The following is a 23,447-nucleotide window of genomic DNA, read 5'->3' as shown; positions in this document are numbered from 1 at the left end:
AATAGAGCTGACATAATTCAGCCAAGGATTTGGCCTTCTCCAGAAGCATACATCCCCTCAGTATAATCCTGTTAAGCTTCAAATCAGGGTTAGATCACATTGGAATCCAGCTTAACAAAGGCCGCATTGCCAGTAAATCTGAAATATAACCCACCCCAAGTTCATTATGGATCACAAAAGAAGCTGTGGATTGGGGCACTGCCAGATGTCGTCTCAAAAATGTATTCTCAATGATTTGCAAGTCGCGAGTTTTTATGTGGCACCAAATATCACTCCCATATGAGGCTAGAGAAATGCACTTGGATTTATAAATTTGAATGAGGATCTTAATTGGTTTTGCCCCTAAGCAACTTTCAAAATCAAGCACAGCGGCCACTGACATTGCAAAGGCATTTCTCCTAGCTTTTAATAGTGGCCCCCATGATCCTTTCGCTGCAAAAATACCCCTAAATAATGGAAAGCGCTAACCTTAGTAATTTCAGCCCCTGCAACGTTATAAACACTCCGCCCCTTAGCTCCCCTCCCTGCCACCATTATATATGACTTTAAGATGTGTGCATAAATCCAGCCGATCTATAAAAGTAACAAATGCATTTAGCATCCTTTGGCATGCGACCGTGGTCCTATAAAGTACAGGGTACAAAAGAGCCGGAATGTTACAAACACCTGCACAAGGGATATGTGGGCTGGCTACACGAAGAATCTCCCCCCAGTTTGTTAATATAGAGGGTAAATAGTACTGGGGCCAAAATACAGCCCTGCCTTATGCAACTTTGGACTTTAAATGGTGCTGTTATGTTACCATCCTGATCATATCGTATGCTATCCTCCAGATCTAAGTGCAGGTCATGCAAAAAATGCTCTCTCTCTTTATCAAGGCCCATGTTTAAGAAAATGGACCACAGTTTATTCCTGTGGACTATATCAAAGGTCGAAGATGGGTTGATGAATGCCATATATAAACGACCCTGTTAAACAATGGTATATCTATCAACAACCATCTGCAAGTTTAGACATTGATCTAGGGTACTTCGGCCTACTGTAAAACCATATTGTAGGTCACACAGTACCAGATTTTTCTCCAGCCATGCAGAAAACCTTGAGAGAATGACTCGTCCAATAACCTTAACTGTCAAGACTATTAAAGAAATAGGTTGATTACAACGCAGATAATTTCTTGCCCTTTTCTTAAATATTGGCACGATTACTGAATTGGCCCATGAATGTGGGATGCCATACGTCACAGCGGCATTCAACACTTTGGTCAACAGACTAGTCCATTTATTTGGGTCAATTTTAAAAAGGGTGTCGGAACCCCATCAGGGCCAGGCCCTTTATTATTGGACATGCCCTCAATGGCTGCCTTGACTTCTACAAACTGAAAAACCAAACTTGATGTGCCTGCCTGCATCACCCAGTCATACCCCCAACTCATTAGCCATATTATGCCCATAAATTCCCTTAAAATGCTCAGACCATGCTTCAGGGTGAATATGACAGGTTAGGCTGTCATTACCATCGTTGGCAGCCCCACTAAAATAAGGTTAATTAACAATTTCCTAAAAGCGGGAGCTGTTCTTCAGGACATTGACCTGTAGATGTTGTTCCCACGCCTCCTGCTGAATAGATATTTTCCTTGTGGCCACCACAGATCTAGAATTTTTCTTACACAGTGACTCTTCCTTAGTGTTGCGGGGATTCTTTTTCAGGGCAATCTGCAAATTATGGTGGGCTTGGGAACAAGCATGATAAAACCATCTGGAGACAGCAACCGGCACCACTGACTTATTTTCCATAGAGCGATACCCCCCTAAAAAACTCACAAATGTATTAAGGAAGGCAACTAGAATTCCCTCCTCCGAAGAGAAATCTCCCATACAAATGGAGATGTGTGGCCCACAAGTTAAATCTAGGTTAGACATAAGATTAAGGGGGACCACCTTGGATCATTTCATACGTCGCCCCTGGTCTACTGGCCTAAGGTCCCACCAAACCTCACCCTTATTGGGTCTCATGATCTTCACCAAATCGTAATTAAAAGCCAGACACAAAGGGTTGCGGTCACTAAATTGTCCCCACACTACACAATACTGTGAAACAGAGTTAACCAAGTTAAGAGAGAGCAAAATAAAATCAATGGTGGAATTATAACCTTGCCCAACAAACGTTGGCACAACCATATTTGTGCTGGGTCCAGTCCCCATATAGTTGAAAAGTTGCAAATGATTGTCAGCCAGAAACAAGAAACTCCTCAGGACCTGTGTGTTCAAAATGGGGGTGCGGGGCATTCATTTTCCCTAGTGAGAGTGGCTCTTTGTCAGTAAGGAGCCACTCTTTGGCCTCCATCAGTATTGTATACCATTGTGCAGTGTGACCTAATATCTACTGTGGGATAGTGGCAGCAAATTAAATTAATTCCTAGTACAATTAGGTGCCTAAAAAGTGGCAGACATTGTGTGGCTTCCTGCTAACATTTCCTCCCAGAGCGAAAAGGCTATCTATACCACTGACATTTCCCTGCTTCTGGCACAGCATTTGAGTTTGTGTGAGAGGGTGAATGCCAGCAAGCTTAATAGGACATATGAGTGAAGGAGTACAGGTTTTATGTCCATAAAATAAACTAAATCCTACAGAGAAAGACGGTCATACTTATAAAAAGTGACGCCTCACCACTCAATCGGGGAAACCCAAAATTGTTACAGTTGAAACTGAGCAGCACAGTATACCTCTTTGCAAGAACAGCTACCTTTTTCTTCCACCAAAGGATACGGTGTAGTTTCAAGGAGCATCTAATTGACTAAATCCTCTCCGCAAGAGTTTCACCTTCATATCACCTCTGTTTTTATTAGGTATGCAAATACAGTTTCTAGCAGAGCAGATTTGCTTTGGCCCTCCTGGGACCACTGCTCCATGGAGCTGCAACATTGGTGCATCAAAAGCAATAGCTTTTCAGCTGCACAGAGTCTACCGGATGGTACTGAGCTCAGGAACGGTACCAGGCTTTCTGAAGATACAATCCTCTCTCTTGGAGGATATAGTGCAAAAGAAAGCTGAATTTATATATTGAGAAAATTAAACCAATAAGGAAGTTAGCTTCCAAAGATTTTGAACAAACATGTACAGTACCAGCAGGGATTCTTGCCAATTAAAAGGAATCACACATTTTTTTTTTTATAACCAAGGGAAAAGAACCTTCATTTCCGATCAATTACTAATGTGATAATCTTTTGAATTTCATGAATCCTGTGCCTTTTAACAGCTCTGTAGACTTATACCTCAGTCAGAAATTCTTTGTTCGAATTAAAAAGACTATGACCCAAGTAATTAGAACTTATGACCTTCAAACTCTATGCAAGTTATAATTTGCTGCAGTTTTTCTTAAACTACAAATTCCTGTAGTCTTCATACTCTGACATCTCCCAGCTTGGCCCAATTTAGAGAGGCACAACTTCCAGCAACCTCCGATTTCTGCAATATATTCCTTTTCGGAGATCCAATTTTATTCATTTTGTACAGTTGATTTTTGAGTAATATTTATTTGCTTTTGTTCAAACATTATTAAAATAATACACATTTTGTATCAGAGCAGTTGTAACTGTTAACTAAAGCAATGTAGGGTTCACGACACAAAACAAACGGAATGCAAAAATTGTGATGTAAGAATATTACTCAAGGAGCTTCGAGTCATGATCACAGTGGTCTTTACAATTTTCCCATATCAGTTAATGTTTCTGAGAGCAGCCTCTGTCTTCACCTGCCTGATTCTCAAGGATTTTCATCTCGAGTCCTGCTCTGCATTTTTCAAGACTTGGGGCCACGTGCACAAAGATTTTTTGAGATTGCAAACGGCCCGATTCCCAGAATCAGTCCATTTGCGACCGCAAAAATGTTTTTTTGATGTACAAACACCAAACTGCTATTCTACAGATTCACAGTTTGGGTTTGCGAATTGATATTTGGAAGGGACGTGTTTAGGTAGTCCCTTCCAAATACCAATTTGCAGTAGTATGTATTAATGTTTTGTGACCAAATTAAAGTCTCAAAACATTATTATTTTACCACCTCTTCATAGGAGGTGGTAACCATTTGCAAATGGAAAGGGGTCACCATCAGATCATTTCCCATTTGAGAATGTAAAAAAAAAAAAAAAAAATTCTACCTACCCTTCAAAAATGAATTTTAAAGCGTTTCAATTTTTTCTTTTGAAACATCTTGCTTCCTTTAAAAAACCGGGCTGCATCTCAAACAAAAAAAGATTGCTTTCTTTAAAAGCTAATCACAGACATGGTGGTCTGTTGGCCCCAGCAGGCCCCCATCCCTGTGATGGCTATCGTTCCTAATGGGTGACTAACTGCAACCGACTTCATTAATATTAATGAGGACGTTGATTCAAGACCCACTTGGAATCACTAATTTTAATTGAAAATGTTCATACATTAGGAATATTGATTTCCTGATTGCGATTCACAGAAAATCGCAATTAGGAAATCGCTATTCCTAATGTTGGTACATCTGGCCCTAGGTGCTGTTGATGCGCTCTGGGTCCTGTCAAAGTCCCTTTTTCAGATGAACAACCCAAGCCCAATAAAGAGCTTAGTATATCTATCAGTCTGTAATTTTTCTACTATAATCAAATATGTCCATTGCGGGGACGAACAATAGTTACTTACCTGTAATCTGTGGTTCTCCAGTATTGGTGTCTTTCATAGATTCACATGCCTGAATCATTCCCCATCGTCAGAGTGGGAGTGCCACGGTACATAAAAAAGCAATAATTATGCATATAATAACCAAAAAACCTTGGTAACACAAAACCAGGAAGTAAAGTAGCCTAAGCTACAAGAAAAAACTTTCCACACTTATGACTATCAAAGTCATTATGTACAGTACAAACTGCAGCCAATCAGGCGACAGCACCCACCAGAATGTTCTCCTCAGAGGCTCAGGCTCAGATTTTCTACTGCACGTCGTGTGAAGGGAGTCTCCCTGAGCTCTGCTCAGTACTTCACAGTTTTTTTCTGTTTTTTTTGCTTATCTTCAAGATGTCATCTTCTAAGAGGTCTCTCTTTAGGCCTTGTGAATCTTGTGGGAAGCTCCGGCTATTTTCTGAAGACCCCCACAAGAACTTTTTTTTTTTACTTCAGTATCCTTTGATAAATCTTTCCAATTCTGAACAGGTACCTTTAAAATATACTATACCCCCATACAGCATATAAATTAGACAGAGTTATTTCCATTCAGAAGGAAAATATTGTGACCACCGTGAAGAAAAACTCACTTCTTATTTTACATCATTTCTGTTTTTGGTCTCTAAAATGCCGTTCACTATTCGCCCCTGTACCTCCCTAAACAAACAATAAGCAAACCACATTCAGGAAAAAACGCTATCAATTTAGGAATATACCCAGAGATGTAACCGTAACATTTTCCAGTGCAAGTGGTGCAAAAGGATACAACAACAAAATTAGGTTTAAAAATATGCACACTGAACTCACAGGGCAGTTCCAAGCCGGTGTGCAAAGTTAGGTTTCTTGCTGCTGGTGGAGAGTGACGCCCATCCGCCATGTCAAGCTCTGTACACTGTGCTTCTCCGTGAATGACCGCCAATCCAAGACGGAGTCGCTCTGCATAGGACTGCGCCCTGGGCAATAAGAAAAGAACAAAGATTGCTACCAGTTAATAATGAACAAGGTACATCAAATTCAAGGGGAGCCTCAACAATGACAGAAGAGCAGGGGCAGCATTTCTATAATTTAACACAGATGCACATCAGGAATGTCTAGAAGCCAAACCTGAACTAAATAATTAATAATAGTTAATAAAAAGGAGTACAGTCTCACTCATAGTTAGTAAGGAAGCAAATTCATGGTAAGGCTTATGCCATGTTTCTGCTTTCATTACCATATATTCACATCGTTCGCAATCTATTCTTTCCAACAGATTCCCATCATTGCTCACAGGCTCCCTGAACATCATTACAGTCACACGGTTAGTCTCATCCAACTTTAAAAAACATTTTAACTGCGGTCCCATCTGCAGCTTTTAGACCTTTGCTGTCCATCTACTCTCACTGCTTCCACGCCACACTAAAAAATAACAATAAGGGACGTCTTTGTCTGTATGCAGTTTCTTGAACCCCCGTCCCATCCCATCTCAGTGATAGCCTTTTTTTCAAGCACCACTGTTAGTTTATAGCTAACTAATTTGGAGGGTTAGAGAAGATGAGCAATCTACAACAGGAAGAAATATCCATCAAAAAATTATTACTAAATAGCAGGAATGTGCTCCTCTAATAAATGTCTTCCTCCGAAAGATTCCCATAGCAGTACAAAACAGTCAAAAAGCAAAGGCCAGAGTAAGACTGTGCATCAAGATCAGGAACCATAAACAAGGAACTGTAATGGTCCCATGCAACAGCTCTACCTCATGGCCCTCATCCCCTCAAGTCCTCCCTGTCAGCAATGTTCTAAAGATGCTTGAAGCACATAATGTGAGATAGTGTCTTTTTGGAGCTTGCTCTTACTCTTTCAGGCCTCTGAAAACACCTATGAATGTTGGTCATCTTTCCTAAACCATTTGCTCACGATACAAAGAAACAAAACTTCCTCTTGGTTTCTAAAGCATGGAGATGCTTCTGTGACTAATGAGGAAGCGGTGGAGGCTTAAAAACAGCCAAGTTAATCTTTTGCGACATGTACAACTCTGAGACCATTGTCAAATAAATGGCAGTACGACCCTCCTGATTGTTTTTGGAGTAGATAAAAAAAAAATCTCCACTTGGGTCTTCACTCACCCGTCAATCAAATGTAATCAAGGCAAGAAAAAGCATAGGCTCTAAAGGAGTTACCATCAAGAACATTTGTACCACATTAAGATCCTAAAGAGGGGCACTAGTAATAGGACATTTTTCTTCAAACCTTTTAAAGATGCAAAACAGCAACTATGAACTTACTGTGGCACTCTCTTGCAAAGGACAGCCAGAAAACCCTTTCCATCTTTCTTGAGCCAAAGACAACAAAGGTTACAAGACAACAGTGTTGGCTCAGGATCTCAAACTACACCAGGCTAATCATCATCTACAAAGCTTGAGGTAAGCCACTGACTGAGGGTCCAAGGTCAATAACAGGCCTTGCTACAAATATCAAAACTGTGATTTATCACAATAATAATAATAATAATAATAATAATCTTTATTAGATAAAAAGACAACTGCAAATTCATTTGTTAGCTGCATATCACTTAAATGTGCAAAATTCATAATTTGGCCTTGTAAACCTCATTCACAACTGTTAAGAGTGCAAATATAAATACAGGCCAAGTTAAACAAGTATACAAAAAGCCAAACCATAAGGGAGCAATAATTTAAAATAGCGTAAAATTAATTTATAAAAACATATCCCGAAGACTGAGCAAGAGCACAGATCCCCTTATGCTTTTCAGTCACATCTAGAATTTCTTGACTTTAGAGCTGCTCTTACATTTTTTTAACACTGAATAGTGTACATATTCGGCATAAGCTGTAAATGCAGTAAAGCTACACGGGCATGATTAAATCTCATATCTTTTAAAAGCTCTTCAAGAAACAGTCGCGTAAAGTATTTACAAAGGAACACAAAATGTAGGGTATCCTATGGAGACCTATTGCCGCAGCAACAGGGTCCTTTATCGTTAATATTTAAGACAAAACCAGAAGGAGATTTTTCAGCCTTCAGAAGGCAAGGAGGATGAGGTCCTCCACACTTGAACAAAACATCTCTCTCCTTCAACGTCCATCTTAAAAATTGGAATTTATTCAACTGCTGAAACTCCCAAGAGCAGAAGGCTCCAGGGACCTAGCATAATCCAGCGCTGCATAAGAAATCGATCGACTCTCTGGTACTGATGAGCTGCCAGCCTAGGTAGAATAAGAAGGTTTGTATAGACCCCTTAAAAGAATACCAAACTCTTCATACATTAATGTCAACTATAACCAGCTGTGCGGTTCAGAGAATGGACAAAGGAGAAAACAGCAAAAATCGCTGTGTTTCCAGTGAAAAGACTTGCACACAGTAAGTAAAAGAGAAATGGCAACGCTAAGCAAGTCTGCTCAACACACTTTTGGTGCTCACAATTGTTGAGAAAGAAGGTGACAGAGTCCAACCACTAGATGGCAGAATTAAAGCCAAGCAAATCTATCATTGAATACACAATTTGAAAGAATAAAACATTTCCTATTCTCACACAGAAAGGGAGTTGATTTTTAGAGTCAACTAAAAATTTGTAAAACTTATAGCCTCAGCTTCTAGGTAGTCTACGTCTATGTGCTTTGTTATCCAAAGCTGGTAGTGTGAAATCCAACATTGTCAATGTATCAAAATGGCAACAGCAACAGCACACTTTGTCCAACCTGCTGAGGGTGGTAGATATCTTTACAAGTTGTTCAACACTGCCTCTTTGTTTGTGTGCAGTGCAGTAACAGACATCTTACTTTTACACTTATAAAACCCAAATTTGTTGGGAAGTAATATTGCAAAATTTAACAAAAGGCTCATGAAAAAAAAGTCACAAAACAGAAGGCCAAAATGCTAATAAGAATGAAGCTATAGGTTAAGGATACATATAGGCATACAGATCAAGTGAAGTTTATTTCTGCCACAAGTAAGCATCATAACCATAATGGCCGAGTCAAGGTGAAACCATTCTGGTGCCCTGGTGGCTAAAAGCATTCAATATTCTCTCTGCGCCTGGTGCATTTCACAAAATGAGGATTCTGTGCGGAGGACAATTCCACTAGAAATGCAAGCCTCAATGTTGTCCACTAATGGCTTTCACTTTTCTTTTGAAAATTTGTATCAACATTGATGTGGTGTTTTAGTAAATTATTTTTAAGGCATAAATCCTTCCACAAAATCAAGTCTATTCTGTGTTCATGCCATGATCTACCAAGAGTTGGTAGATCCTTAAACAGAAAGGGCCCCAAAGAACGTGTCCTCTCATTAAGTACTGGCTAAGAGAGGATGACCACCCAGAACCAAGTCCTACCCTCTTAGGCAAGAAGGAAGAGAAGCAATAGTCAGATAAATCAAACAGGCAAGTTAAAGTCAGAGTCCTCAGAAAAACAGGTAGGGCGAGATCAAGACAGACACACACACAAATACATACATACCACAGATGTATATTACCTCTTAGCAGCATCTGGAGACTTTGCAACAATGACAGCATTTCTGTAATCAGGAATCTGTAAATGGACAAAGCAGTGGATAAAATGAGGCCAGAAATAAACAGTCTCAATAAAGAGCATGGTTTCTGCTACACATGAAGTCTCAAATGTAGTAAATTACAAGGAGAGAAGAACAGTTCCCTTGCCTGCCTCTTCCCCTTAACATGATCTCTGTAGACCCTCCCCCAGCAATCTGATCCTTACCTCTTCTTGAATATACTGCAGCATCAATGGTGAGGCCCTCAGGTTGTCCACAGGGAAGCTGAAGAAGCCCTGGATTTCCTTCTGGTGCAGGTCCATGGTAATAAGGTGCGTCAATCCTGGAACCAGAAAATGAAAATTCAGTCGGTCACCAGACAAAGCTCTATCTAGGTGTACCTCATCAACACAACCCCTTCTTTACCTCAATTCATACCAATAGTTTCCACTATGTAGCCTCCAGTACACATAACCTACAGAGGAGGCACTGTTCTGTGCACTAATGAATCCTACAGAAATCAAGACAGATATCAGCGTACTGCAGATAAAACCTGCAACACACAGGGGAAAGGCATGAACATAATATGATCCCTCCATTGCCGGGCCTAATTGCTGCTAATCCCCATCACTCTTCTATACTAAAGTTAACCTGGAAGAGGACTTCTATTCCTGTTAACTTGTTTAAAAACAAACAAAACTGTTTATTGGAGGCGAAAAATAGACCACGAAAAACTCGTGACACCAACAGATCAGCCACGGTACATGAAATGGGACTAGAAACAGTTTTGTTTGGCAGTCCTGCATGCTATGTGCCAAGTCAGCAAGCAGACCAGGACTAGTATGGACTACTGTAAGCACTTAGTTTCCTTTAGGAGGCGGGGGACTAACACAGTTGGTCTTTTGGGTGCCCCGCACCCACTGTCCCCACCCAAAAAAAATACAAATATCTACTATAAGGTACTCTGGGCCGGTCTCACTGAGGAGCACTATTGGCATTGTTAGTACTAACAAGAGCGCTCATGATAATCTTTCTCAAGTCAGGATCCCAAGACTGTGACCTATGAAATGAAGTATCAAACTTTTCATGTCTACCTTACAATTGCAATGTATCATACGAAGGAAAGACTTAGCAGCAATACATGTGGTGACTTACCACTTAGAGGGCAAGAACTGGCCTGCTACCCATTTCACAGAAAGATGGTTAATATCACCTCCAATGGGATTCCTGCACAGTAGAGTGCAGAAAAAAGTAAAGACGTTTTGCCCACCGGCTCGCACACAAGACATTGACCCAATCCTTTCGGTCGGTCAATATCAAAGCATACAGGATGGCTGGGGAAGTACAGGATTGAATAAAACCAAAGGTTGCAAAGATGTTAGTCCTGAGCTGATATATGTGCTCCCATAGTCGATGATACAGCTCTGAATTACTAGTTAGTAAAAGGGCTGAATGGCTTGCATTTTTCATACCTATCAGGCCCCAAAATAATGACTAAGAAAGATGCCTACCCTTCTCCCGCACTAATAAGCTTGTTGATTGGGTGGGTAGCTTAGACCCCTGCAGTGAAAGAAAAGATGGCACTAACACAAGGCTTGATAATATTCTGCATTACCTAGCTAGACAACATGGCATTCTTCAATGACAGCTGACAGGGGAACTTGGGACACCTCTGAAAGACTGAAGGGAGCACTTCACAAACCTAAGCGGACACTCAAGGTCACCAAATGCAATATCAATCAGTTTTCTATGAGATCGCTTGAACTTTACATGAGGAGTTGGAAGGTCATTCCTTTGCAGGTCAAGTTCTGCTGGACAGGGAGGGTTCAACAACCCAGACTCAGAGGAATTTCTTTTAGATTTCATTGGGTACTAAAAGATCATTTTGGCCAACGATGGGTTCACAGTTGCTCCTGTGACTGCTCTGACCTCAAGGACAGAGCCCAATCTGATGCATCTGATGAAGGCCAGAGTACCAGAAAACTCGAACGATTGATTTGCAACTGTGTAGGCCTTAAAGGGGTTTTATGTGTTTGTCAATCAGGTGATGCAAGGAAAGCTGCAAAGACGAAGATTCTACAATATGCAGCTTCCTTAGCAAGGGTTGAAATTTATGAGGGTGCAAAGGCAGACAGGACACTTGCGAATACAAACTGATTTCACGGGAAAATGAAAGGATGTTTCCTGGGCAGGAGCAAACTACATCTATCTAATGATCCCTTCAGCATCCTGCTACTAGAGTAAAGTCTCCACATTGGAAGGGGAGCTGTGCCATTTACTTTATCAGGTCTGCCCTGTTTTTTTACAGCAGTGGACTCAATCTGCAACCATTGGAGGCCATACATGTTTTTGATGATGTTCACCAGCAGCGCACAAACCTCTGCCAACCACATCAAATCATTTGTAAAGCGCACTACTTACCCATGAGGGTCTCAAGGCGCTGGGGGTGGGGGGTGCTGCTACTGCTCGAATAGCCAGGTCTTCAGTAGTCGTCTGAAGGTCAGTAGGTCTTGGGTCTGCCGTAGGTGGGTGGGGAGGGTGTTCCAGGTCTTGGCGGCGAGGTGGGAGAAGGATCTACTGCCGGAGGTCAGCTCTTTGGATGCGGGGACTGCGGCGAGGGCGTGGCCAGTGGAGCGGAGCTGGCGGGTGGGGGAGTAGAAGCTGAGTCGTCTGTTGGGGTACGCTGGTCCGAGTGCTTTGTGTGCGTGGGTGAGAAGCGTGAAAGTTATCCTCTTGTTGACGGGGAGCCAGTGTAGGTCTCTCAGGTGGGGTGTGATGTGGCTGCGGCGGGGGATGTCGAGGATCAGACGTGCGGAGGCGTTCTGGATACGTTGCAGCTGTCTCAGGTGTGTGGCCGACGCTCCTGCGTAGAGTGCGTTTCCGTAGTCCAACCTGCTGCTGACGAGGGCCTGGGTGACCGTTCTTCTCGTTTCGGTGGGGATCCACTTGTAGATCCGGCGGAGCATGCGGAGGGTGTTGAAGCAGGAGGAGGAGATGGCGTTAATCTGTTTAGTCATGGAGAGGGTGGAATGGAGGATGACCCCTGGGTTGCGTGCGTGGTCGGTGGGTGTTGGAGCTGTTCCTAGTGCAGTCGGCCACCAGGAGTCGTCCCAGGCAGAGGGGCTGGAACCGAGGATGAGGACCTCAGTCTTGTCCAAGTTCAGCTTCAGTCGGCTATTCCTCATCCATTCAGCGACGGCCTTCATTTCTTCGTGGAGGTTGGTTTTGGCGGTGTGGGGTCTTTGGTGAGGGAGAGGATCAGCTGGGTGTCATCAGCGTAGATGATGTTGAGGTCATGCTGTTGGGCGACGTAGGCTAGAAGTGCCATGTAGATGTTGAACAGCGTTGGGCTGAGGGATGAGCCCTGGGGTACGCCGCAGATGATCTCGTTGGCATAGGAGCGGAAGGGAGGGTGGGGGGGGGGGGGAGGAGGACACTCTGTGTTGTGCCCGAGAGGAATGAGGTGGTCCAGTTCAGGGCCTTCTCTTGGATCCCGGAGTCGTGGAGGCGTGTTCGTAGAGTGCGGTGGCAGACCGTGTCGAAGGCGGATGACAGGTCCAGGAGGATGAGGGCCGCTGTTTCTCTGTTGTCCAGCAGGGTCCTGATGTCATTGGTGGCGGGGATGAAGGCGGTTTCGGTGCTGTGGTTGCTGCGGAACCCGGACTGGGATGGGTCCAGGATGCTGTTCTCGTCGAGGTAGCGGGTCAGTTGTTTGTTGACGGTTTTCTTGATGACCTTCACCGGAACGGGAGCAGGGAGATGGGCCAGAAGTTCTTGAGGTTCTTAGGGTCGGCCTTGGGTTTTTTGAGTAAGGCGTTGATCTCGGCGTGCTTCCAGCTTACCGGGAAGGTTGCTGTCTTGAAGGAGATGTTGATTACTTTCCAGAGATGGGGTGCGATGGCTGTGCTGGCTTTGTTGAAGATGTAGTGTGGGCATGGGTCTGACGGTGATCCGGAGTGGATGGTGTTCATAATCTTGTAGGTGTCATCGTCATTGATGTTGGTCCAGGAGAGCAGGCGGTTGGTGCGGGTAGTGGTCGAGGGGGCGGAGATCTCAGTGGTTGTCGGGGCGTTCGTGCCGTTGAAGCTGTCGTGGATGTCGGCGATCTTGCGGTGGAAGAAGGTGGCCCGCGAGTCGCACAGGTCTTGCGATGGTGGGATGTCGTTGGTGTTGGAGAGTTCCTTCACGATGTTAAAGAGCTCTCTGCTGTTATGTGCGTTGTTGTCTAGGCGGTCTTTGAATGAGGCCCTTTTGGCGGATCTGATGAGGTGATGGTGTCTACGGGTGGCGTTCTTGTGGGCTGTGTAGCTGTCCGGTGTTTGTTCGCTTATTTCTTAGAACTTATAATGCGCAACAGCTACCCGCAGTGGGTTTCCCGGCGCCAGGGATAGACTCAAGAAGAAAAGAAAACACAATACAATGTCAAAAACCAACTAAAGCAGCAAATAAGGCTATGAAAAAAGCAGAGTCTTAAGTTTTTTCCGGAAACCAAACAAGTTGGCTTCCAGCTTAAGGGCAATAGGCAATGTGTTCCAAAATTTGGGGCCCAAATGGGAGAAGGACCGACCGCCCATTTTTACAAGTTTAAATCTTGGGACAACAAAATCGCCTTTTGCCGAGGATCGCAACAAACGGTTGGGTTTGTAGGTTTGGACAAGACTCTTTAAATATTTTGGGGCCACGCCTTGTTTAATCTTAAAAAGATAACAAAGGGCCTTAAATTTTATGCGGCTTGGGATTCTCAACCAATGCAAATCGCGAAGAGCCTGTGCAGCGGAAGATCTCCGTGGTAGATTACAGAGAAGTCGTGCCGCCGAGTTTTGCACCACCTGAAGTTTATTCAAGGTAAAGGTGTCGGCGCCAAGATAGAGAACATTACCGTAATCAAGGCGAGATATAACTAACGCCTGTACTACGGTTCTCTGAGTAGAGTGGGGAAGCATCCACAAAATTTTCTGAAGCCATCTTAAGATGGCAAAACAAATAGAGGCAACCTTGGTAGCTTGCTGTCTCATGGATCATCTATAAGAAAACCAAGGTTACGAACTACAGAGACCGGTTGTGGAAGGGGTCCCATATCACTTGGCCAGTGATGAGGGCCCCATAACTCTTTGTTCTTTCCCAAAATGACGACCTCAGTCTTGTCGCCATTCAACTTAAGTAGATGCATTTGCATCCACTCGGCGACACGCGATGATCCGTTCTTCAAGACAGATTCACAGTTGCCTTCACTGCTGGAAAGAGAAAAGGCAATCTGGGTGTCATCGGCATATGAAAAGATTGTCAACCCAGCGTCCTCTACGATGGTAGCCAGGGGTCTAACATAGATGTTGAATAGTAGAGGGCTGAGTATGGACCCCTGGGGAACGCCATGTGCCGACGAACAGATGGCCGAGGAGGCTTTCGCCGAAAAGACCTGAAAAGTGCGCTCACTCAAAAATGAGGCAATCCAGGCAAGTGCAGGGCCATCTACTCCTAGGGACCGGAGAGAGTTTAAAAGGATGGAATGGGGCACGGTATTGAAGGCCGCACTCAAATCCAATAGGATGAGTGCAGAGGTTTCCCCTCGATCAATACCGTGCCGCAACCTCTCCGTAACCCCAAGGAGAGCAGTCTCAGTGGAATAGTGTGCTCGGAAGCCGGATTGGGAAGGATGCAAAAATTCCGAACTTTCCACTAGTTGGTTTAACTGAGAGTTAACATGTCTTTCCAGCACCTTTGAAAAAAAAGGCAACAAGGATATGGGTCTAAAATTGGACAAGTTGGAAGTGTCCGCACATGTCTTCTTTAGGAGGGGGACAACCATTGCGTGCTTCCATTCTGGTAACACATGAGACTCAGTCAGGGAAGCATTAAGAAGTCTCATGAGAACCCGCCGGGGTTCAAGATCCAGTAACTTTAGAACTCTTACTGGTATTAGATCAAGGGGAAGATCCGGATCTGACACTGTTCAAGCAAGAGAGGAAGGAGATATCATCAAACAGTTGCCATTTGGTAACCTTCGCCAAAGGGGAAGGTAATTCAGGAACAGCCGATTGCGCCAGATGAGAATCAATTGCTGTCAGGGGAAAACTCAGTCATATATGCGTTCAACCTTAGCAATAAAGTACTCGGCAATGGCTTTACATTGAACTTCCTCCAAAGCTGGAGGGGTCGGGACAGTGTCTGCTCCTGTTAGCTTTTTTACAACAGAAAAAAAGAGTACGTGGGCAATTCTGTGCCTGCGTCACTGTACTCACAGTGTAAGCAGCCCTGGCTTTTTTACATTGGGTATGATATCCCTTCAGGGCTTCTTTGTATTCAGCCTTACAAGAAGCAGAGTAGGAATGCCTCCATTTCCTTTCAAGTGCCTTGCACTTGGCTCTTAAGATCTTCAAGTCATCCGAGAACCAAGGTGCTGGGGGATGGTGTAATCCAGAGCGCTTAGGTGTTAAAGGCAGTAAAGTAGTTATAGCATTAGTAAACCAGTGAGATACTGCCATATTAAGCTCAGAAACAGAAGCATTGGTATCGGGACAGGTATTGGCGAGATACTGATTGAACTCTACAATATCAAGTTTTCCCCACTGATGAATAAGTTCATCCTTACCACAGCTACCCTTGACTGAGCTCTTAGAAAGGGACAGAGAAAAATGGACTGCGAAGTGGTCAGACCACTCCAACGGACGAGCACTTTGAGAACAATCAAAGTGTAAATTAGAGCGAACAGGGTCCAGCAGGTGACCGGCAGAATGAGTGGGCTCAGAGTTCCGTAATGATAGATTCAGAACTTCGAGATCATCTAAAAAGTGCTTACTAAGAGTACAACGAGGGTCTTCAAGGTGTAAATTAAGGTCACCTAAAATGGTGAAATTTGCCGCTTTAAGAAGCAAGGGAGCTATAAAATCGGCGAAGGACGACGTCCATGTACTCGCGTTACCGTGGGGACGATAAATCAAAAGACCCGAAAAAGTAAATTGAGGGTTAATTGCCAGTTTAAATAAGGCAGCTTCGCAACCAGGTAGGAGAAAGACTTCAAGCTTACACACGTAGCTAGATTTACAAATTATAGCGATGCCCCCTCCTATTCCGGAGACTCTGTCTTGCCTTACTATGACATAGTTGTCAGGGACAGCAATGGCTACATCTGGGCCAGAACTGTCCTGAAGCCACGTTTCCGTAAGAAATATTGCATCCGGCCTCTCATCAATAATAAAGTTATGAATATGATATTTATGTTTCGAGAGAGACCTACAATTGATATTCCAAAATTGGAGTGGAGGACGAGTGAGTGGAATTTTAGCAGCTCGTCGGCTCCCACGAGTTCGAGTGCGAGTCGACGCTTTACATCTAGTCATTTTACATGTGTAAAAGTTACAACCAGGACATTTAAAATTATGAATCGGTAAAACGCAGGGAATACAGTTGGCAAGAGGAGAGGGTCGCAAGTTTTTTAAGGCCTCACCTGTATATGAACAAATTCCTGCGAGTGCATGGCAAACTGCCATGTTTGATGTAAAATGAGTGGCCCCTGGACCCGTACGGGCGCAGACGGGCTAAACTCTGGCGTGAACTCCGGCTGAAATCCGGCGTCCCGCTGCGCGTATCCGCTGCGCGTTGGTGTGGCTTCCTTTTGTAGTGGTCTCGTGTCCTTGTGACCCTAGACCGCTGCAAACACACTACAGGCACCGGACGAGATTCCCCTCACCTAAGATGGCCGCCAAGCTCGAGTCGGGGCAGAAGGACCCGCAAAACGCGGTGAATTGGCAATTTTACTGTGCGAGTAAGCTGAGGTGAGTGCGAGTCTGCGGGCAGCACATTAAAAACAGGGAAAAGAAAAATAAAGTAAAAAATAAAATATCTAACGGGATTTTTAAAAACAGTACAAAATGCACAAAATGCTCAACTAACATGCTTATCCAGTTCTTCTACAGTTTTCGGCATGTTTGTTTGGAGGTCTTCGGTGAACCAACTGGCTTTCTTGCTGGTGGGACTGTTAGAGGGTGTCTTGAGTGGGGCAAGGGAGTTGGCGCAGTCGTAGATCCACTGTTTGAGGTTTCGAGCGGCGGTGTCGGGGTCGGCGGGAGGGCTCTGGGCGAGGGCGGTGGTTAGCTGGTCATCGGTGACTTTGCTCCTGCAGCGGTGAGGCATCTGTTGGGTGCGGTGGTGCGGTGGTGCGTGGTGGGTTTCCTGAAGGTGAAGTGGATGCAGCGATGGTCGGTCCAGTGGAGTTCGGTGGTGTGGTTTGAGACGTAGGGGCTTGCGGAGAAGATGGGGTCGAGCGCGTGGCCGGCAGCGTGGGTGGGTGTTGTGACGAGTTGTCTGAGTCCGAAGTTGTTGATCAGGGTGAGTGAGTTGGTGTCGTTGTTGTTCTCGAGGTGGAAGTTCAGGTCCCCGAGGAGGATGTAGTCCGTGGAGGCGAGGGCGTGTTTGCTGACGAAGTCGGCGATGGAGTCACTGAACTGTGGTCAGGGTCCGGGGGGGGTCTGTAGAGGAGGGTTCCTCTGAGGGTGGTGTTGGGGTCGGTGTGGATCTGGAAGTGCAGGTGCTCGGCGGTGCTGAGGGTGTCGTCGTTGTTGGTCGAGACTCAGAGTTCCTGTGGACGATGGCGATACCGCCTTCTACTCAGTTAGTACGATCCCTGCGGGTGATCATGTAGCCTTCCGGGACGGCTATGGCGATGTCGGGTGTTGAGGCGGGGTTCAGCCAGGTCTCCGTCAGGAAGGCGACGTCTGGGGAGGTAGAGTCGAGTAGGTCCCAGTGTTCAACGACGTGTTTGCGGGCGGAGCGGGTGTTGAGAAGGATGCATCTGAGGTAGTTTGGTTCTTTCTTGGGTGGTGGTTTGACGGGGCGGATGCTGGTGAAGCTGCAGTTCCGGCAGGAGAAGGGTCCTTGGGTGCGCTTTGGGGTGGCCCGGTAGCAGGTGTGATCTCGTCCGGAGTTGAGTGCGTGGAGGGTGCTGGCATCGTAGCGGATTCGGGCGTTGTGGAGTTCGCGGGGGGCGTTCGCGGGGGCCAGGGGTTCTGGCACTGGATGCGGACCAGGCGCAGACGGGCTTGCCATCAGCATGCCCGCTGCGCGCGGCCACCATCAAAGGGGAGGTGGGAGGGAGGAGCAGCGGGGAGGCGAATGGGCGGCGAGGGGGGCAGGGCCGCAGGGAACGCAGCGGCGGGAAAGCGGGAGGGAGTAGAACGGCGGAGGGAAACAGAAGGCAAGAGGGGTACAGTGGGGGAAAAAACGCTAAAAAAAACACTAAGCAACAAAACCAGGCACAGTACAGTTACAAAAAAGCAAAACACAGTACAATTACACAAGACAAGCATTGGCATAGCCAATAGGTCTCGCCTTTGGGACCTTATAAGTGTTTAGCCATGCAACACTAGATGTTGTTGCACCAAGGATATTGTGCTGGATAACCAAACACTTATAAGGTCCCAAAGGAGAGACCTATGCCATGCTTGTTATTTTGGTGATACCAACAAACGTTTCGCTTAGGGATATGATGCCCCTCCAAGCTTTCAGAATGATGGCTTGGTTTAGTTTATACACTTGTAATGCGCAAAGCAAATGCCGGAAGGTACACCTTGTTGGCGCGGTGCATTAAAAGTAATCCAGTAATAACTTCGGTGATATGCTATATTACAGCTGTGAGCCAGTAACAAGGTCTCATGTCTTTAAATGAAGTATTGGAACTGCAGTGAGAAGAGTGCAGCCTGGATCGGTGTGTCACACACAGTAAACTAGAGTGTTCTACTGATTTTTCAGTATATGACATGATTGCGCTTTTACTAACTCACTGAGGTAATATGACAAATCGTAAATCAGCCAAGGGCTGGGAGCAAATAACAAATTAAACTCGGTATGAACTAGGCTACGTGGAGCACACCAAGCCACAGAGGAGGAGCCAGTCTCCAAGCAAACTACACTTAAGGTATGGTGTGAAGTAAACTAGGAAGAGTGAGAACAACACACAAGCTAAGTAAGCCAATCAAAGCATTATGAGCAATTCACAGAGCAAAGAAACCCCAACGAGGGGTGGTGAACATGCAATTATGGAAAAACGCTGTGATTGGCTGTTATCAAAGACAAGCAAAAAGTAAACTGTGAGAGACTGACTAAACACCGACTGCAAACAATGCAATTACTGTCAGCTCAGCAAAGGGTGTGATCGAAGCACATTGAGGCAAACTAGTGCTCGCTCGAGACGGCACCCGGCTGGTAAAGCACAGCTCTGCGTAAACCAGTATATCAAAGAAAGGGGAACTTCAAAGTGAATCTGAAGAGCTGTGAACAGGCCCATGTGACGTAAGCTCCGCCTTCGGCTCCCGGCGGAAGGCCACATACAATGAAGCCTGGGCTTGCAGCCGAAACACAGCGTTGCATGAGTACCTGAGCGGTTGAGTAGGCAAAGTACTGTCTACTCAAGTAACAAGACTGTTGTATATACACAGTGGAACGGCTGTAAACAAATGGGCACGCTTTGTCAATTAACCAGCTGAAGGGCATGCAGACAGGCTGTTCTTTGCTGAATTTCTAGTTTTTGGGACGGTCCCTTGGCTGGTAAAACATTTGCCGAGATGGGAGTGTAAGCTGCCCTGGTATCTACTGTGAATAACAACGCTCTTGCAAAAAAAAAAAAAAAAAACACAAGCGTGCTCGCCTAGCGCTGAAAGTAAAAAAAAAACAAGCGTGCGCGAAAGCATTGGCCGCGCGGGCGTCGAAAGTGAAAGTGCATCGCGATGCACTTAATTGCCGAAAGTGAAAGGGATTGCGATGCACTTAATTATCCATGACGGAGAAAAGACAGATGGTGGCTGCGCGCATGAACGCGCGTTACCGCCAGCTTGAGGCCAGCAAAAGCCTCTGGTAGCACTTTGAAAACCCCCTTACTAAACGTCGAGCCAGCAACGCATGTGCTGCTCTAGGCTCGACCTAAAAACATTAGTCATTACAAAAGACTTCTCTATTTCACTGATGACACTGGAGCTGCAAGCAAGGCACTTTTGCTAAAGATATGTTCAATACCAACAGCTTTCAAGCTCAATACCACAAAATTAAATAATAGAAAACACATACCAGGCAACATGTAATATGGCCCAATATTGCTGACTTGGGGTTCTGGTGATACTTGGAATCCACTCGCCTATTGACTACATGGTTAATGTCACCAGAACCCTTTGCTATAGATGGTGTACTAATTTTGTACCCTATTTCATATACAGATAGTGAGAGTAAAACAGCATTCATGCAATATCTTCCTGCATTCTAATTAAAGCCTTCGCTCTTAAATCATCTACAATGTAGAGGTACAGTACAATGGGCTGTAAAAGTGATACTGTACATGTTTTGGTATTTAAAGTGTAATAAACGGATGTAGATTAATGTGTCTCAGTCCGTGTTGATTCATTTATACCCGAGGAAAACTGCAAATAATTCAATTTTCTTCGGAAAATAGTGGAAGGCTTAGGCAACAAACATTGCAATCTAATGGGTTTTATTACAGCGTGAATTCTGTAACAGTGCACATAGTGGGTGATGAAACTGGGAGAATAGGTGTTAGGGGTGGAGGGTGAAACAAATAGTTTCATATTTTTCAGCCTAACAGTTACAGACATGGAATTCGACATTAAAATACTGAACCAAGCTTACAGTGTTTTAAACATTCATGAAACTCGGGGATGTCCAAAGCAGAGCGTCCAGATTAATTGTCAACCTGAAAATGCATGACTAAATCCAGCTAACACTCAATTTTTTTTAAAGAAAACTCTAATTAAGCGTGGTTTCCATTTTCAAAATGATACCTTTAGTTTTGTTATACAAAACGTGTGGTGTCGATTACACCAAGCAAACTCTTGTCAAATGAAGTACACTTTGGCCTGAGTGATACTCACTCATCCCTGTACACCTTTGTAGACAGAAAGCAAGTTACCAGTAACTATAATTTCTCAATTTGTGACGTATGCAGGTAACCGTTATTTGAATTTAATAGATTTCCAGAACTGGGACTTCCTGTAATAGTGAACTAATGTTTAACTAATTCATTTATTCAAATACAATATGTCACTAACTATCATCAACAACGCCACTGCTTTCTAACAGCTTATACCGCTTGCTTTCCTAGTCGAGATTAGTGGCTGATCTGATGTGTGAAAATACCTATTCTCATCCTTAAAACTAGCTAGAAGACAACCAGGTTTAATCTACAATGACCATGGAGGAAAGTAGCAGTGAGGCAGACAGAAAAGACTGTACAACTGTTCATTTTCTTAAACATCTGGCATATTCATATTACCACTGCTTGAATTCAGTTCCGTAACAGTTCAAAATCTTGAGTAGGACACCCTTAAAACCCTACCACCTGAGGACTTCAATAACTGTGCTGTCACATGTGCCATCAGCCCTCAAATAAATGCCTAGACAGAGGTACACGGCAAACAAACTCACACTCACCCAACTAGAAACGGCAATCTGCAATGTCATATGTGCCTAAAAGTACGCTATGTTTGAAGCTTTTTAACAGTTTTGGTCAAAAGTACACATCGATTGTTCACATCTTTAACAGACTGGGTTGAAGACATATAATGCTCTTATGGCACTCTGCGGCCACAGAATACTATATACAAAACCGGAATGAGAGTGTTTTACGTAAAGCAAAGAAATCATTAGACTGAGTATTTGTTCACGACCTTGCATTTAAAAAAACAAGTGCGCGCGAAAAGCATAGGCCGCGCGGGCGCCTAAAGTTAAAGTGATCACGATTCACTTAATTACCCGTGACGGAGAAAAGACAGATGGCGGCTGCGCATGTTCACACGCACATGCACGCAAGCTTGAGGCCAGCGCTTTGGTAGCACTTTGAAAACCCCCTTACTAAAAGTGAAGCAAGCTGCGCATGAGCTGCTCTAGGCTCGACCTACAAAACGAGCAGAGCCTACGGCGGGCCTTGAACACAGACACAACAGCAGAAGCTGGGCTGGGGGCACTGGCGCAGTCAGGTGGAGCTGCGCGGTGTGGGGAGCGACCTGCCTGTAGGCAGGGTCAAGGGTTGCCCCCTATTGCAATGGCAATAGGGAGCAAACGTACTGGATCACACCAATGGTGTCTCCCACCTTTTACCCTTAGTCGAGAGTGACAACTGACCCCTCATAGCAGGCAATGGAAATAGTAGGCAGCTGTTCTGGACCACATGCCATTTTCCTGAACTACTAGTCAAACGAAGGCATACCAACTCTGTTCTGGAAAACCTCTCACTCTCTCTCTATTGTCTAAGAAATAAATATATTATACTGTAATTAGTAGACTGTGCGCAGGACTAATAGTCTCTAATGGAGTATACAGTGGGCACTAAACAAAATGGAGATTCCCCTTGCAGATGTAGCAGGGTTTGCTGATGTTCCAGGACATTAGTCCCAGAGACTGTTCAGATGCCTGTATTAGCAAGCAGAATATATATCTAGTTTCTGCAAGGACATCTGCTCAATAAAATTACAGTGCATCTTACTAAAACTAGTATTGCGCTGGGCATAGCTTAGCAGCCAAAAGACCTTTGTCACAAGACTTTGATTCCTTCAGGTTAATCCACATTCCAGTTTCCATTTGGTGCCAATCCTTCCCCTTGCTCTTCCAAAGATAAGGAAAGAAGGACAAAACTTAGGAAAGAAGGAGTAAAGCCTGAGAAGACTAATTTAATTAAAATAACTATATCTTATGGTGTAGAGATGTACAGACACCTAACATGAAAGTCCAAAAGCAGGGACCAGAAGTGGGCGTGTGCCCAGCTGGTCAGAAGTGACTCAATCGTACTCAAGTCAACAGGTTCACAGACTGCAGTGAACCAGTTGTGTCTTCTGAAAAGGTGCCTGGTGGTTTTACCCATCTTCAACACCATATTGTCAGTATCATGCTTACAACTAAGAGAGAGCTATCAACATTGTTATCATTCAACTGTTTATGTAATACAATGCAGTGGTGATGCAAGACTGTACAAGAATAGTGTTGGTTGATATAGCTGACAGGAATAAATTGAGGCCACAATGGCTGGTCACAACCTCCAGCATGTTGACGCAATACTTCAGCTCCATGGGTGACTCTGAGGTATGAAATTGCATAAGTTGGGACCCCATCCTTCGGCATAATTTTTGAGATCCTTGCATACAAAACCTGAAACTACAAGAGGGTTGACTCTGCTGCATTTATTAGAAGATCTAGTCCTTGGGTAAGGTCTAAAGTTGTCTGCAGATCCAGCACCACATTGTGCTGGGAGCTTGCTTGACCAGTCAATTGTCCAGGGAG

General features: G+C 44.5%; 1 protein-coding gene across 2 annotated transcripts in view; it reads right to left on the bottom strand.

Moving 5' to 3' along the window:
- Nucleotides 1-23,447, bottom strand: part of PRPSAP1 (phosphoribosyl pyrophosphate synthetase associated protein 1) — a 188,928-nt gene that overhangs the window by 56,881 nt on the left and 108,600 nt on the right. For both annotated transcript variants that reach the window (XM_085616928.1, XM_085616927.1), the window contains exons 5-7: nt 9,404-9,519; nt 9,162-9,217; nt 5,496-5,641 (exon numbers count right to left, since the gene is read on the bottom strand). In XM_085616928.1, coding sequence (XP_085473054.1) covers nt 5,496-5,641; nt 9,162-9,217; nt 9,404-9,519 — 318 coding nt within the window. The remainder of the gene's footprint in view (nt 1-5,495; nt 5,642-9,161; nt 9,218-9,403; nt 9,520-23,447) is intronic.

Source organism: Triturus cristatus, chromosome 7, assembly GCF_964204655.1.
Source record: "Triturus cristatus chromosome 7, aTriCri1.1, whole genome shotgun sequence".
Classification (NCBI taxonomy): Eukaryota; Metazoa; Chordata; class Amphibia; order Caudata; family Salamandridae; genus Triturus; species Triturus cristatus.
The sequence above is the reverse complement of the archived record's forward strand: the minus strand, read 5'-3'. Positions and strand labels throughout refer to the sequence as shown.